Source organism: Thalassophryne amazonica, chromosome 3 (genome assembly GCF_902500255.1).
Source record: "Thalassophryne amazonica chromosome 3, fThaAma1.1, whole genome shotgun sequence".
In the NCBI taxonomy this organism is placed as follows: Eukaryota; Metazoa; Chordata; class Actinopteri; order Batrachoidiformes; family Batrachoididae; genus Thalassophryne; species Thalassophryne amazonica.
The window spans coordinates 119,304,280-119,318,079 of NC_047105.1; the positions used below are offsets into that span (position 1 = coordinate 119,304,280).

General features: G+C 42.5%; 1 protein-coding gene across 1 annotated transcript in view; it reads left to right on the forward strand.

The window, feature by feature from the left end:
• The window catches only part of cfap57 (cilia and flagella associated protein 57), a 97,277-nt gene extending 85,923 nt beyond the window's left edge, over window positions 1-11,354 (forward strand). The window contains exons 20-21 of the mRNA XM_034167376.1: window positions 10,713-10,856; window positions 11,018-11,354. Of these exons, the coding sequence (XP_034023267.1) occupies window positions 10,713-10,856; window positions 11,018-11,188 (315 nt within the window). The 3' untranslated portion in view covers window positions 11,189-11,354. The remainder of the gene's footprint in view (window positions 1-10,712; window positions 10,857-11,017) is intronic.
• The last annotated feature ends 2,446 nt before the right edge of the window (window positions 11,355-13,800 follow it).

The window sequence follows — 13,800 nt, forward strand, 5'->3', positions numbered from 1 at the left end:
TGTTTATGTAGCAGGATGACGTTCCTGGGTCCTGATTGAAAAGACATTCCCGCTAGCTTGGCTAACAAGGATTTCCCCTTTGGCTGACCTGGTACAGGAATGGTCTTTAGTGCGAGCTGTCCGGGTTTCGATCCCACCGCTATCCTGGCCACAAAGGTCCTACGGTCACATTTAATTGATAAAACCAGTCAGCATGATGGAACACTGTTTTATTGCGTGACATTACACTACATACATAAACACACACTATAAGATTTTTACATAACAACCATGAACGCGCTGCGAACAGACGGCTGCCTATTTTCACTACACTTTGCAGCCATCTCACGTAGACACTGATTCAAGCCAGTAAGGACTGCTTATATGGGGGTGGCTTAGGCTGAAGGAACAAAAGGTAGTGAAGGACAAAAATCTGGGTTCTTTGTTCCAGGTGTTTGCATGCGACCAGTTCAAGATCCCAGCGCTGAGATAACTCTGTAACAGTGTAACAACTCTTTACAACATCTAAACTTTGAAGTCCGTTTCCTGCCCAATTCTTTGAAGATCTCTCACCATGATAAAAGAACCTAACATTACCTTTGTTTAATTTGCTAATAGGAATCCATTTCTGTATTTCAGGCATGCAACACATTAAAAAACAAAACTGTGACTTGGCCAATTTACAAAACTAAACAATGATGTTATTTCTAACAGGTAATGACAGCAGGCGAGTGGAATTATGATTTGTTACAAAAGCAGTATTAGCAGTATACCAAAGGCTGCATCTTTGAGGAGCAAATATGGGTGTGAGAAAATTATTGAAATGTTTAAAACAATGTTCCTCAAAGAAAGATTGGAATGGATTTCTCCCTCTATGGTGCATAGCAGCATGAAAACTCAAGAGTTACATTCACAAATACCACTTAAAACTTTGCTGTGTAAAAAGAAAGCTTCATGTTCACCTTGTCCTGAAGTGGTGTGAACGTCTCTGGTCTCCAAGGCATCTGGTCACACAGTGGAACTATGTATTGTAGTCAGATGATTCAGTATTCCAGATCTTATTTGGAAAAAATGGACACTGCGTGCTTCATACCAAAGACTAATAAGGCCATCCAGACTGTTATCACCAACAAGTCCAAAAGCCAGGGTCTGTCATGCCATGAGGTTGTGTCAGTGCTCATGGCGAAGGTAATTTACACTTCTGTGATGGCAGCATTAATGTAGAAAAACACATTGAGATTTTGGAACAGTACTTGCTGCCTTCAAAATGACATCTTTCCAGGGGCCTCTATGCATTTTTCAACAAGACAAGGCCAAACCACTTTCTGCACACATTACAAAGGCAGTGCTGCAGAAGGAGGAGGTGCAGATACCAGACTGGCTGCCTGCAGTCCTGATCTGTCCACAACAGAGAATGTGTGGAGAATTTTGAAATGAAAAATGCAATGATGGCGAAACAGTGGCTTAGTGTTGCTTCCCGCCTGGTCTTTTCTGCCCAGAGTTTGCATGTTCTGCCCGTGTTTGTGTGGGTTTCCTCCAGGTGCACCGGCTTCCTCCCACTTCCAAAGACATGAGGATTAGGTGAATTAGAAACTTTAAATTGACAGTGGGTGTGCTTGCATGTTCTGTGTGTATGCATTTCGATAAGGGCCCTTTCACACACACACAACACGATTGAAGCCTACTAGAGCACAGAGGAGGAATTGCATGCCATTTGTGAAAAATCAGAGCCGCCTCAAACGCCCCGTACAGCTGTCACCACAACATTCATGCACACAAGCAGATGAAAGACAGCGAATGCCCTGCACATGCTCATTCGATCCCTCTCTCGGCAGGTGTTGGCCAAATTCCAGGTGTCACACACAAACATCTAACACCGCTCACTGGGCACTTAGAAAATGTGGTGCCATTCATGCTGTCAGCACGAAAATAGTGAACAAATAATCACTTTCGACCTGTCTGTGAAAAGTGTCAAAGTGCAACACGAGTGTGACGTCACATGGCAACACACATGGGTGTAACTGTGAAGACCCCCCCCCACCACACACACACACACACGTGGCGTGTGAAGTGTGTCGTCCCCCACACCAACACACACACCATGAATCAACATTGTCAGCTGTGGCTGAAGGTCCCAGGGTCCAGTCACTTTGCTCATACGCTTTGCTGTGGACACACAGCGACTGTCAGCTGACTGCAGACTGTCAGCTGGATGTGACCGTGCACGCAAGGTGTCAAATTAAAAACCGCTGCACCAGCACACCGCAACGCTGGTGAATATCGTGCCATGCAGGAAATCACCCCCGTGTTCTCTGTTATTACGCTGCTTTTTTCATTGCAATTAAAGAATTCTTCTTTGTCTACATCATCTAATTTCTGTTTTAAAAAATAAGTTTATCTCCTTGTTGATTTCAGACATTTTACGCTCATGTTACAGGACAGCAATGGTAAAGTTTCCATCTGTTAATCAAAGCTTTTGTAAACTCCAGGTTCAAAACCCGTGGGTGGCATGTGTACAACCCCTGGCAAAAATTATGGAATCACCGGCCTCGGAGGATGTTCATGCAGTTGTTTAATTTTGTAGAAAAAAAGCAGATCACAGACATGACACAAAACTAAAGTCATTTCAAATGGCAACTTTCTGGCTTTAAGAAACACTGTAAGAAATCAGGAAAAAAAAAAAATTGTGGCAGCCAGTAACGGTTACTTTTTTTAGACCAAGCAGAGGGAAAAAATATGGAATCACTCAATTCTGAGGAAAAAATTATGGAATCATGAAAAACAAAAGAACGCTACAACACATCACTAGTATTTTGTTGCACCACCTCTGGCTTTTATAACAGCTTGCAGTCTCTGAGGCATGGACTTAATGAGTGACAAACAGTACTCTTCATCAATCTGGCTCCAACTTTCTCTGATTGCTGTTGCCAGATCAGCTTTGCAGGTTGGAGCCTTGTCATAGACCATTTTCTTCAACTTCCAAAGATTTTCAATTGGATTAAGATCCGGACTATTTGCAGGCCATGACATTGACCCTATGTGTCTTTTTGCAAGGAATGTTTTCACAGTTTTTGCTCTATGGCAAGATGCATTATCATCTTGAAAAATGATTTCATCATCCCCAAACATCCTTTCAATTGATGTGTCAAGTGCCCGTGGCTCAGAGGACAGTGACAAGGAGGAGACACAAACGAGAGGATTAGAAAAATAGAAGTATTTATTTACAATAGTTTAAGTCAATAAATTAAAAAGGTGCAAAGATGTGCAGCTGTGCAAAAAGGCGCTCTGTTACCGGTCGGCGCAGCGAGACGTCCTAGAAAGAGAGAGGGAGAGAACAAAATGAATTAGTTGGGCCCACTTAAGAGACAGGGACACCGGGCCCAGGTGCCCCTGATTATGGGCCCGCCCCGCTACAAGACGGCGGGGACCGTCACACCCTCCCCCTTGAAAAGGGAAGTCCACCTAAGGACTTTCCAAACCAATTGCAAACAGCACAATTCTTTTTTTTTTTTTTAGTAGTACATTATATTTTTTGTTGCACCAAAATTACAATATTATTTACAGCTTACCTATATTCAGCTATACATTTTTTTCCTTTACAAACTACTTTAAAATCTGATAGGACTAAGTTTTCTTCTTCTATTTTCCATTATCAAACAAGAGAAATTCTACCATTTACAAGGAATCAAATTAGACTTAGCTATACAAAGCTAAAGATGACACCAATTGGTAAAGTCACAAGCTTAGCACACATGTCCTCTGCTGCACCTCCAGAGTTCTGGCGCCTGAAACTGGGGAGAGGCAGAAGAGAGACAGGCACAAAAATTAAGGCAACTTTGCTTTTTCCTTTTTTAAACTGGCGCACGTGACAAAGCATCAGCCAACAAGTTATCAGAACCTTTAATATGACGAATGTCTAAACTGAACGGCTGTAAAAACAGTGCCTTCAATATTTTCTTCACACCCAAGTGACCAGAGTCATCATGGGCAACTCTGAGCACATCATCACGAAACATCTCAGGAACAACAATCTGAAAAATGGGCTCACCAACGAAGTCACCATGACATGGGACCCACTTACGCACCAAGAGACCCTCCTGCATGAAGTACCCATGAGCAGCACTCTGTACCTTGTCACCTGGAAGAACATTTTCAAACAAAACTGAAAGAGTTGGATCAGACTTTTGATGCTGACTCCATTCCTTCACAGAGACAGATGCGGGGAGCTCAGGCAACAAGACTGAGCTCTCAAGCACATCCGACTCAGACGCACGAAATTGAGCGCGCGTCACGACACAAGCCGGAAACACCTCTAGACACTGCTATTCAAGCAGAGACGATGAGCGTGGCTCAGGGGTCACCACGGGCAAAGGGGACCTCAGCCACACCGCACTACCAACCAAATCATTGCCTAAAATCAATGAAACCCCAGGAAGCAGCAGAGCGGGGCGCACGCCAACAATCACCAGACCATTAATAAACCTACATTCTAACATAATTGTGTGCCTCGGCACAGAGACCACACCCAGCTCCATCCCATGCATAAGGACAGAGTCACCCGTTTCTGTAGCAGAGGAGAATGGAAGCACAGAAGCCACTATAAATGAATGTTTAGCCCCTGTGTCATGCAGCATCTTAATATGAACACGCTGCTCGCTCCCCACAACGGACACACACGCATCATGGATAAAAGAAGCAAAAGCTTTATCGAACGTTTTCCTGTACTTATTGTTTGAAGCTAACAGAGCAGGAGCTGAAGGTACGTACATTTTACGCCTGCTTTTAGACTTAAGCACAGGACACAGACTTCCAGTGACCCGTTGCCTGACAGTAATTACACCTGCTAGAGTGCCCTCTGAATGAAGCAGAGCGACCCTGCGCAAAGGTCTGCGAGTAGGAGCGACTTTCACTGACTATAGGCTTGGTCCTAGATGGAAAAAATTCACCCACAGCCCCCTTGTGAGTCAGGACAAAATCATCTGCCAGCTCTGCTGCCTTCAGAGCGGTGCTGGGTTTCTGTTCAGTAACATAAGTAGCTACATGCTGAGGAATACAGTTCTTAAACTGCTCCAAGATCATCAACTCTGACAAACCCTCAAAAGTGTCAGTATTCAAAGCAGAACACCAACGATTAAATTGACAGGTTAAATCTCTAACGAATTCCACATGAGTTTGACGTTCATTTTTCTCAAAATTCCTGAATTTCTGGCGATAAGCTTCTGGGACTAATTCATAGGATTTTAGAACCGCAGCCTTTATTTTGGCATAATCCAGACACTCTGCAGCGCTCAACGCAGAATAAGCCTCCTGGGCACGACCAGTAAACACGGACTGCAACAACAAAGCTCTATCACAATCCGCCCAATTTTTAACATCTGCAATGCGCTGAAACAGAACGAAAAAAGTATCTGGATCTCTTTCATTAAACTTTGGCATTAGGTGCAGACTAGCACCCACGTTAAACGCGTTAGGAGCAGGCCTACAAACAGCAGAGGAAAATGATTCTTCACTCACCTGATGCCGGTATTTGGTTAGACTCTTTCTCTCCGATTGTTCTGTCTGAGTTATTTTCATTAGTTACTTCATCCAAACCATCAACATGTTTATTAGACCCCATTCCTGCCAGGCTGCTCAAGGAAGTCCTACCATTATTTAATGCTTCAATCTTAAATATGATCAATCTATCTTTGTTAGTTGGTTATGTACCACAGGCCTTTAAGGTGGCAGTAATTAAACCATTACTTAAAAAGCCATCACTTGACCCAGCTATCTTAGCTAATTATAGGCCAATCTCCAACCTTCCTTTTCTCTCAAAGATTCTTGAGAGGGTAGTTGTAAAACAGCTAACTGATCACCTGCAGAGGAATGGTCTATTTGAAGAGTTTCAGTCAGGTTTTAGAATTCATCATAGTACAGAAACAGCATTAGTGAAGGTTACAAATGATCTTCTTATGGCTTCGGACAGTGGACTTATCTCTGTGCTTGTTCTGTTGGACCTCAGTGCTGCTTTTGATACTGTTGACCATAAAATTTTATTACAGAGATTAGAGCATGTCATAGGTATTAAAGGCACTGCGCTGCGGTGGTTTGAATCATATTTGTCTAATAGATTACAGTTTGTTCATGTAAATGGGGAATCTTCTTCACAGACTAAAGTTAATTATGGAGTTCCACAAGGTTCTGTGCTAGGACCAATTTTATTCACTTTATACATGCTTCCCTTAGGCAGTATTATTAGACGGTATTGCTTAAATTTTCATTGTTACACAGATGATACCCAGCTTTATCTATCCATGAAGCCAGAGGATACACACCAATTAGCTAAACTGCAGGATTGTCTTACAGACATAAAGACATGGATGACCTCTAATTTCCTGCTTTTAAACTCAGATAAAACTGAAGTTATTGTACTTGGCCCCACAAATCTTAGAAGCATGGTGTCTAACCAGATCGTTACTCTGGATGGCATTTCCCTGATCTCTAGTAATACTGTGAGAAATCTTGGAGTCATTTTTGATCAGGATATGTCATTCAAAGCGCATATTAAACAAATATGTAGGACTGCTTTTTTGCATTTACGCAATATCTCTAAAATCAGAAAGGTCTTGTCTCAGAGTGATGCTGAAAAACTAATTCATGCATTTATTTCCTCTAGGCTGGACTATTGTAATTCATTATTATCAGGTTGTCCTAAAAGTTCCATAAAAAGCCTTCAGTTGGTTCAGAATGCTGCAGCTAGAGTACTGACGGGGACTAGCAGGAGAGAGCATATCTCACCCGTGTTGGCCTCTCTTCATTGGCTTCCTGTTAATTCTAGAATAGAATTTAAAATTCTTCTTCTTACTTATAAGGTTTTGAATAATCAGGTCCCATCTTATCTTAGGGACCTCGTAGTACCATATTACCCCATTAGAGCGCTTCGCTCTCAGACTGCGGGCTTACTTGTAGTTCCTAGGGTTTGTAAGAGTAGAATGGGAGGCAGAGCCTTCAGCTTTCAGGCTCCTCTCCTGTGGAACCAGCTCCCAATTCAGATCAGGGAGACAGATACCCTCTCTACTTTTAAGATTAGGCTTAAAACTTTCCTTTTCGCTAAGGCTTATAGTTAGGGCTGGATCGGGTGACCCTGGACCATCCCTTGGTTATGCTGCTTTAGACGTAGATTGTGGGGGGGTTCCCATGATGCACTGTTTCTTTCTCTTTTTACTCCGTATGCATCACTCTGCATTTAATCATTAGTGATCGATCTCTGCCCCCCTTCACGGCATGTCTTTTTCCTGGTTTTTTCCCTCAGCCCCAACCAGTCTCAGCAGAAGACTGCCCCTCCCTGAGCCTGGTTCTGCTGGAGGTTTCTTCCTGTTAAAAGGGAGTTTTTCCTTCCCACTGTGGCCAAGTGCTTGCTCATAGGGGGTCGTTTTGACCGTTGGGGTTTTTCATAATTATTGTATGGCCTTGCCTTACAATATGGAGCGCCTTGGGGCAACTGTTTGTTGTGATTTGGCGCTATATAAGAAAAAAGTTGATTGATTGATTGACCTCACCCATAACCTTACCGTCCCGAATCAAATTCAATTTATAGTGTTCCAATTCCAATCTCATTTTTTCCAGTCTCTTGTCTGACACATTCCAATTGAACCTTTTTCAGCTTCAGTTCTCAGTCTCATTTGTTCCAACTGAAGTTCAGCATCTTTTCTGCTTTTCTCTTGTTCAATATGCAGCAACATTAATTCCTTACGCTGATCAAAACTCAGTCCATCAAACAAAACAGACAACTTGGGTTTAGAATTGACATAAAAACCCGACTGTTGCTCTCCCCCTCTCAGGACACCTTTATTAAAAAGCGCAGCAGTGATTATATCTCTAACATCATCTTTGCGTGTATTATTTCCCACTGTAATGCCATAGTGTTTAGCTATCTGCAATAAATGTTTCTTTTGACAATTTTCCAAAAAACTTTCGAAGGAGTGGAGAAAAAATGCGAAACAGAAGCCATGGTTACAAAAAAAAGTAATGTGAACCGAACTGAATACAAACTGCCAATCTCATATCACCGAGGCTGAGGGCCAGCGCGTCCCTCGGAGTCCCCCGCCCTGAACTACTTAACCCCAAATCTACCTGCTTAACCTAGTCTTCTTGCGGCCTCATATGGTGGGTATTTATGCGCTAAAACCCGATGGGTCTGAGCAGCGACCAGCAAGCTGACAAGCCCCAGAACACCAAGGACACGCTCCCAAGCCGAAGCTTGTAGCCACGTTCACCGCTGCCCTCACAAAACAAAAGCAGGCAAATCTCCTTATGAGAAAAGCCATTAAAGCCTAACGAAGGACTCCGAAACACCATGCAGCACGAGACAGCACTTACCTTCACCTCGGATAAAAAAAACAAAAACACAATTTAACTTCAAACCTCTCGTGTGTCCCCACAAACAAACGAACGAACGCGCAATCAGCAGGTGCGCACCGGATTCTAATCATGTAATCAGCGCGCGGCAAAGCCCTGACACAAAAAACAGGCCTAAAAACAAACTTTAACCAAATAAATTTACAAAAACTAAATGCGCTGACTACAAAAATTAAATTTAAAGGTCGAGCCCCCACTCTTGTCACGTGCCCGTGGCTCAGAGAACAGTGACAAGGAGGAGACACAAACGAGAGGATTAGAAAAATAGAAGTATTTATTTACAATAGTTTAAGTCAATAAATTAAAAGGTGCAAAGATGTGCAGCTGTGCAAAAAGGCGCTCTGTTACCGGTCGGCGCAGCGAGACGTCCTAGAAAGAGAGAGGGAGAAAACAAAATGAATTAGTTGGGCCCACTTAAATAAGAGACAGGGACACCGGGCCCAGGTGCCCCTGATTATGGGCCCACCCCGCTACAAGACAGCGGGGACCGTCACAGATGGGATAAAATATTGTCCAAAATATTAACGTAAACCTGTGCATTTATTGATGATGTAATGACAGCCATCTCCCCAGTGCCTTTACCTGACATGCAGCCCCATATCATCAATGACTGTGGAAATTTACATGTTCTCTTCAGGCAGTCATCTTGGAACGGCACCAAACAAAAGTTCCAGCATCATCACCTTGCCCAATGCAGATTCGAGATTCATCATTGAATATGACTTTCATCCAGTCATCCACAGTCCACGATTGCTTTTCTTTAGCCCATTGTAACCTTGTTTTTTTGTTTAGGTGTTAACGATGGCTTTCTTTTAGCTTTTCTGTATGTAAATCCCATTTCCTTTAGGCGGTTTCTTACAGTTTGGTCACAGACGTTGACTCCAGTTTCCTCCCATTCGTTCCTCATTTGTTTTGTTGTGCATTTTCGATTTTTGAGACATATTGCTTTAAGTTTTCTGTCTTGACGCTTTGATGTCTTCCTTGGTCTACCAGTATGTTTGCGTTTAACAACCTTCCCATGTTGTTTGTATTTGGTCCAGAGTTTAGACACAGCTGACTGTGAACAACCAACATCTTTTGCAACATTGCGTGATTTACCCTCTTAAGAGTTTGATAATCCTCTCCTTTGTTTCAACTGACATCTCTCGTGTTGGAGCCATGATTCATGTCAGTCCACTTGGTGCAACAGCTCTCCAAGGTGTGATCACTCCTTTTTAGATGCAGACTAATGAGCAGATCTGATTTAATGCAGGTGTTAGTTTTGGGGATGAAAATTTACAGGATGATTCCATAATTTATTCCTCAGAATTGAGTGAGTCCATATTTTTTTCCCTCTGCTTGGTCTAAAAAAGTAACCGTTACTGACTGCCACAATTATTTTTCCTGATTTCTTAGTGTTTCTTAAAGCCAGAAAGTTGCCATTTGAAATGACTTTAGTTTTGTGTCATGTCTGTGATCTGCTTTTTTCTACAAAATTAAACAACTGAATGAACATCCTCCGAGGCCGGTGAGTCCATAATTTTTGCCAGGGGTTGTATTTTTTATTTCTCCATAGCAGCGCGTGATGTGGTTCCACACATACCAGCTGTTTTTTTTGTCTTTGTTTCACAGCAGCTGCACGAAGTGTTTCCACATGCTCCAGCTACTCGCACTGTTTTGTGGCTCCCCATTTCGTCTTTGCTTCACAGATTTTCTTTCCGTTTCTGCGTCTTTCGTGTTATGTGTGAAGGGGCCCTAAGACTGGTGTCCTGTGCCGGGTGTACCCCACCTCTAACCCTATGTCTGCTGGCATAGGCTCCAGCCCACCGTGACCCTTGATTGCAGTAAGCGACTTTACAATATGAACAAATGAAAATGCAACGACGATATCCTCATACTGTTGCACATCTTAAGATGTTTGCAAAAAGAATGGAACAAAATAACACCTGAAAGGCTTCATGGCTTAATATTCTCATTGCCAAAATGTCATTTAAGTGTTGTGAGAAGAAATGGCAACATTACAAAGTATTTAATGCTTTAATACTCCTACTTTTTTGGAATGTGTTGCAGGTGTTAATGTTTAACAAGAAATTCATTTAAAAAGGGAAAAACATGAAATATCTATAGACTTCATACTGTCTGCAACAAAAGAGAAGTCAGTGTCAGAATCACTGTGGGATTTATTTATTGCAATTTCCATACCGTCCCAAATGTTTCTGTTTTGGGGTTCAAACTGTGCCGTCCTGTCAGTGTAACTGTTTGTGTTTGGTTCAGTTCTCACAGTGATACACGTGGTGGTTACTGTGTACCAAATAACAAAGGTTCTTTGTGACAGTGTTTGTGATTGTGGCCCAAAGGTGGTGAAAAGCAGAGCAGATGAAGATGTTTACGCAGCGTTCTCCCGCCAGCGCGAACACCTCGAGAAGACAGTCACTAATCTGAAAATGAAGATGACCAAAGCTGATGCTGACCACGAGAAGAACTACGTCAAAATCATGAAGGTAAATCCTCATGTGACAACTCTAAACTAAACTGAAGTCCCAAACATTGCTCTTTATTTGATAGGCACATAGCTTTCCATTATGGCAACATGGACGGTTAATGCCAAACGTGAACAGAATTTGACTGAAGAAATTCTAAGTGTTCACCATCTGCTCTGCAGGAAAATGTTTCTCTGATTAGTGAGATCAATCACCTACGCATGGAGCTATGTTCAGCGAAGTCTCAGGCTACGGATTTGAAAGCAACGCTGGCAATGTCCAAGAAGTCCAAGCCACGTCCTGACTCAGAGGACAGGCCCAAAAAGGTGCCTGCATCTAGGGACATCAGCTAAGCATTTAACTGCAGAGACAGAAGAGAGTCGATGTCCTTCACGTCCAGATGTATCCAAATCTTTTTTCCTCCGTGTAGCTCTTGACATCCATAATTATAGAAAACTAATCCAGAGGACCCTTTATTGGCTAATATATGACAGACTTCAGACTCTCTGCACTGGAAGATTTCCATGTGTTAACCAACACATTTGTAATTCTACAAGAATTAAAATATATATATATAAATAATTCTGAAATGTTATGTCACTGCAATAAAAGAAATAAAAATGACTGTAATTCTGTTTTATTGCTAAGCGTTGTTTTTAACATAGCTCATTATAGTACTTTAGTATCAAGGATCCTGATTCAGTCAGGAACATGCATGACACTTTCTAAGATTTGGAAAAATTGCCAAACTTGCTGGACTCAAATATAAATGATTGATAAAAATAATTAAATAAATAAATAAATTCAAAGATGAAAAAACTCAGTTTAGCAGTTTCAGTTGTGCTGACCTGGCACGCCTGGGGATAGTAGTAAATAGTAGGAGGACTTTAACTGTCATTGTACATACATGGATATATGCAAGGAGCTTTGTTCTCTGCATTTAACCTGTGCTAAATCAGAAATTTAGGGTCTGCTTCTTTCTCTGACCATGACCAAGGCAACGTGTCGACATCTGAAGTGGGTCCCCGGACACCAGACTGTGGCTGCCCACTGCTCCTAGTGGTTGGATTGTGTCTAAATTGGGTTAAATGCAGAGGACAAGTTTCATTTTATGCATTTACAATAACAATAAAGGCCCTTATATATATATATATATATATATATATATATATATATACACTCAACAAAAATATAAACGCAACACTTTTGGTTTTGCTCCCATTTTGTATGAGATGAACTCAAAGATCTAAAACTTTTTCCACATACACAATATCACCATTTCCCTCAAATATTGTTCACAAACCAGTCTAAATCTGTGATAGTGAGCACTTCTCCTTTGCTGAGATAATCCATCCCACCTCACAGGTGTGCCATATCAAGATGCTGATTAGACACCATGATTAGTGCACAGGTGTGCCTTAGACTGCCCACAATAAAAGGCCACTCTGAAAGGTGCAGTTTTGTTTTATTGGGGGGGGGGGGGGGGATACCAGTCAGTATCTGGTGTGACCACCATTTGCCTCATGCAGTGCAACACATCTCCTTCACATAGAGTTGATCAGGTTGTCAATTGCAGCCTGTGGAATGTTGGTCCACTCCTCTTGAATGGCTGTGCGAAGTTGCTGGATATTGGCAGGAACTGGTACACGCTGTCGTATACGCCAGTCCAGAGCATCCGAAACATGCTCAATGGGTGACATGTCCGGGGAGTATGCCGGCCATGCAAGAACTGGGACATTTTCAGCTTCCAAGAACTGTGTACAGATCCTTGCAACATGGGGCCGTGCATTATCCTACTGCAACATGAGGTGATGTTCTTGGATGTATGGCACAACAATGGGCCTCAGGATCTTGTCATGGTATCTCTCTGCATTCAAAATGCCATCAATAAAATACACCTGTGTTCTTCGTCCATAACAGACGCCTGCCCATACCATAACCCCACCGCCACCATGGGCCACTCCATCCATAACATTGACATCAGAAAACCGCTCACCCACACGACGCCACACACGCTGTCTGCCATCTGCCCTGGACAGTGTGAACCGGGATTCATCCGTGAAGAGAACAACTCTCCAACGTGCCAAACGCCAGCGAATGTGAGCATTTGCCCACTCAAGTCAGTTACGACGACGAACTGGAGTCAGGTCGAGACCCCGATGAGGACGACGAGCATGCAGATGAGCTTCCCTGAGACAGTTTCTGAGAGTTTGTGCAGAAATTCTTTGGTTATGCAAACCGATTGTTTCAGCAGCTGTCCGAGTGGCTGGTCTCAGACGATCTTGGAGGAGAACATGCTGGACGTGGAGGTCCTTTACTGGCTGCCACAATTTTTTTTCCTTATTTCTTAGTGTTTCTTAAAGCCAGAAAGTTGCCATTTGAAATGACTTTAGTTTTGTGTCATGTCTGTGATCTGCTTTTTTTCTACAAAATTAAACAACTGAATGAACATCCTCCGAGGCCGGTGATTCCATAATTTTTGCCAGGGGTTGTATAGGCCCAATACCACAGTAGGAGAAACATGCCCATATCATGATGCATGCACCACCATGCTTCACTGTCTTCACTGTGAACTGTGGCTTGAATTCAGAGTTTGGGGATTGTCTCACAAACGGTCACAAAAAGAACAATTTTACTCTCATCAGGCCACAAAATATTCCTCCATTTCTCTTTAGGCCAGTTGATGTGTTCTTTGGCAAATTGTAACCTCTTCTGCACATGTCTTTTATTTAACATAGGGACTTTGTGGGGGATTCTTGCAAATAAATTAGTTTCACACAGGCGTCTGTCACAGCACTTACAGGTAACTCCAGACTGTCTTTGATCATCCTTGAGCTGATCAATGGGTGAGCCTTTGCCATTCTGGTTATTCTTCTATCCATTTTGATGGTTGTTTTCCGTTTTCTTCCACGCGTGTTTTTTTTTGTCCATTTTAAAGCATTGGAGATCATTGTAGATGAACAGC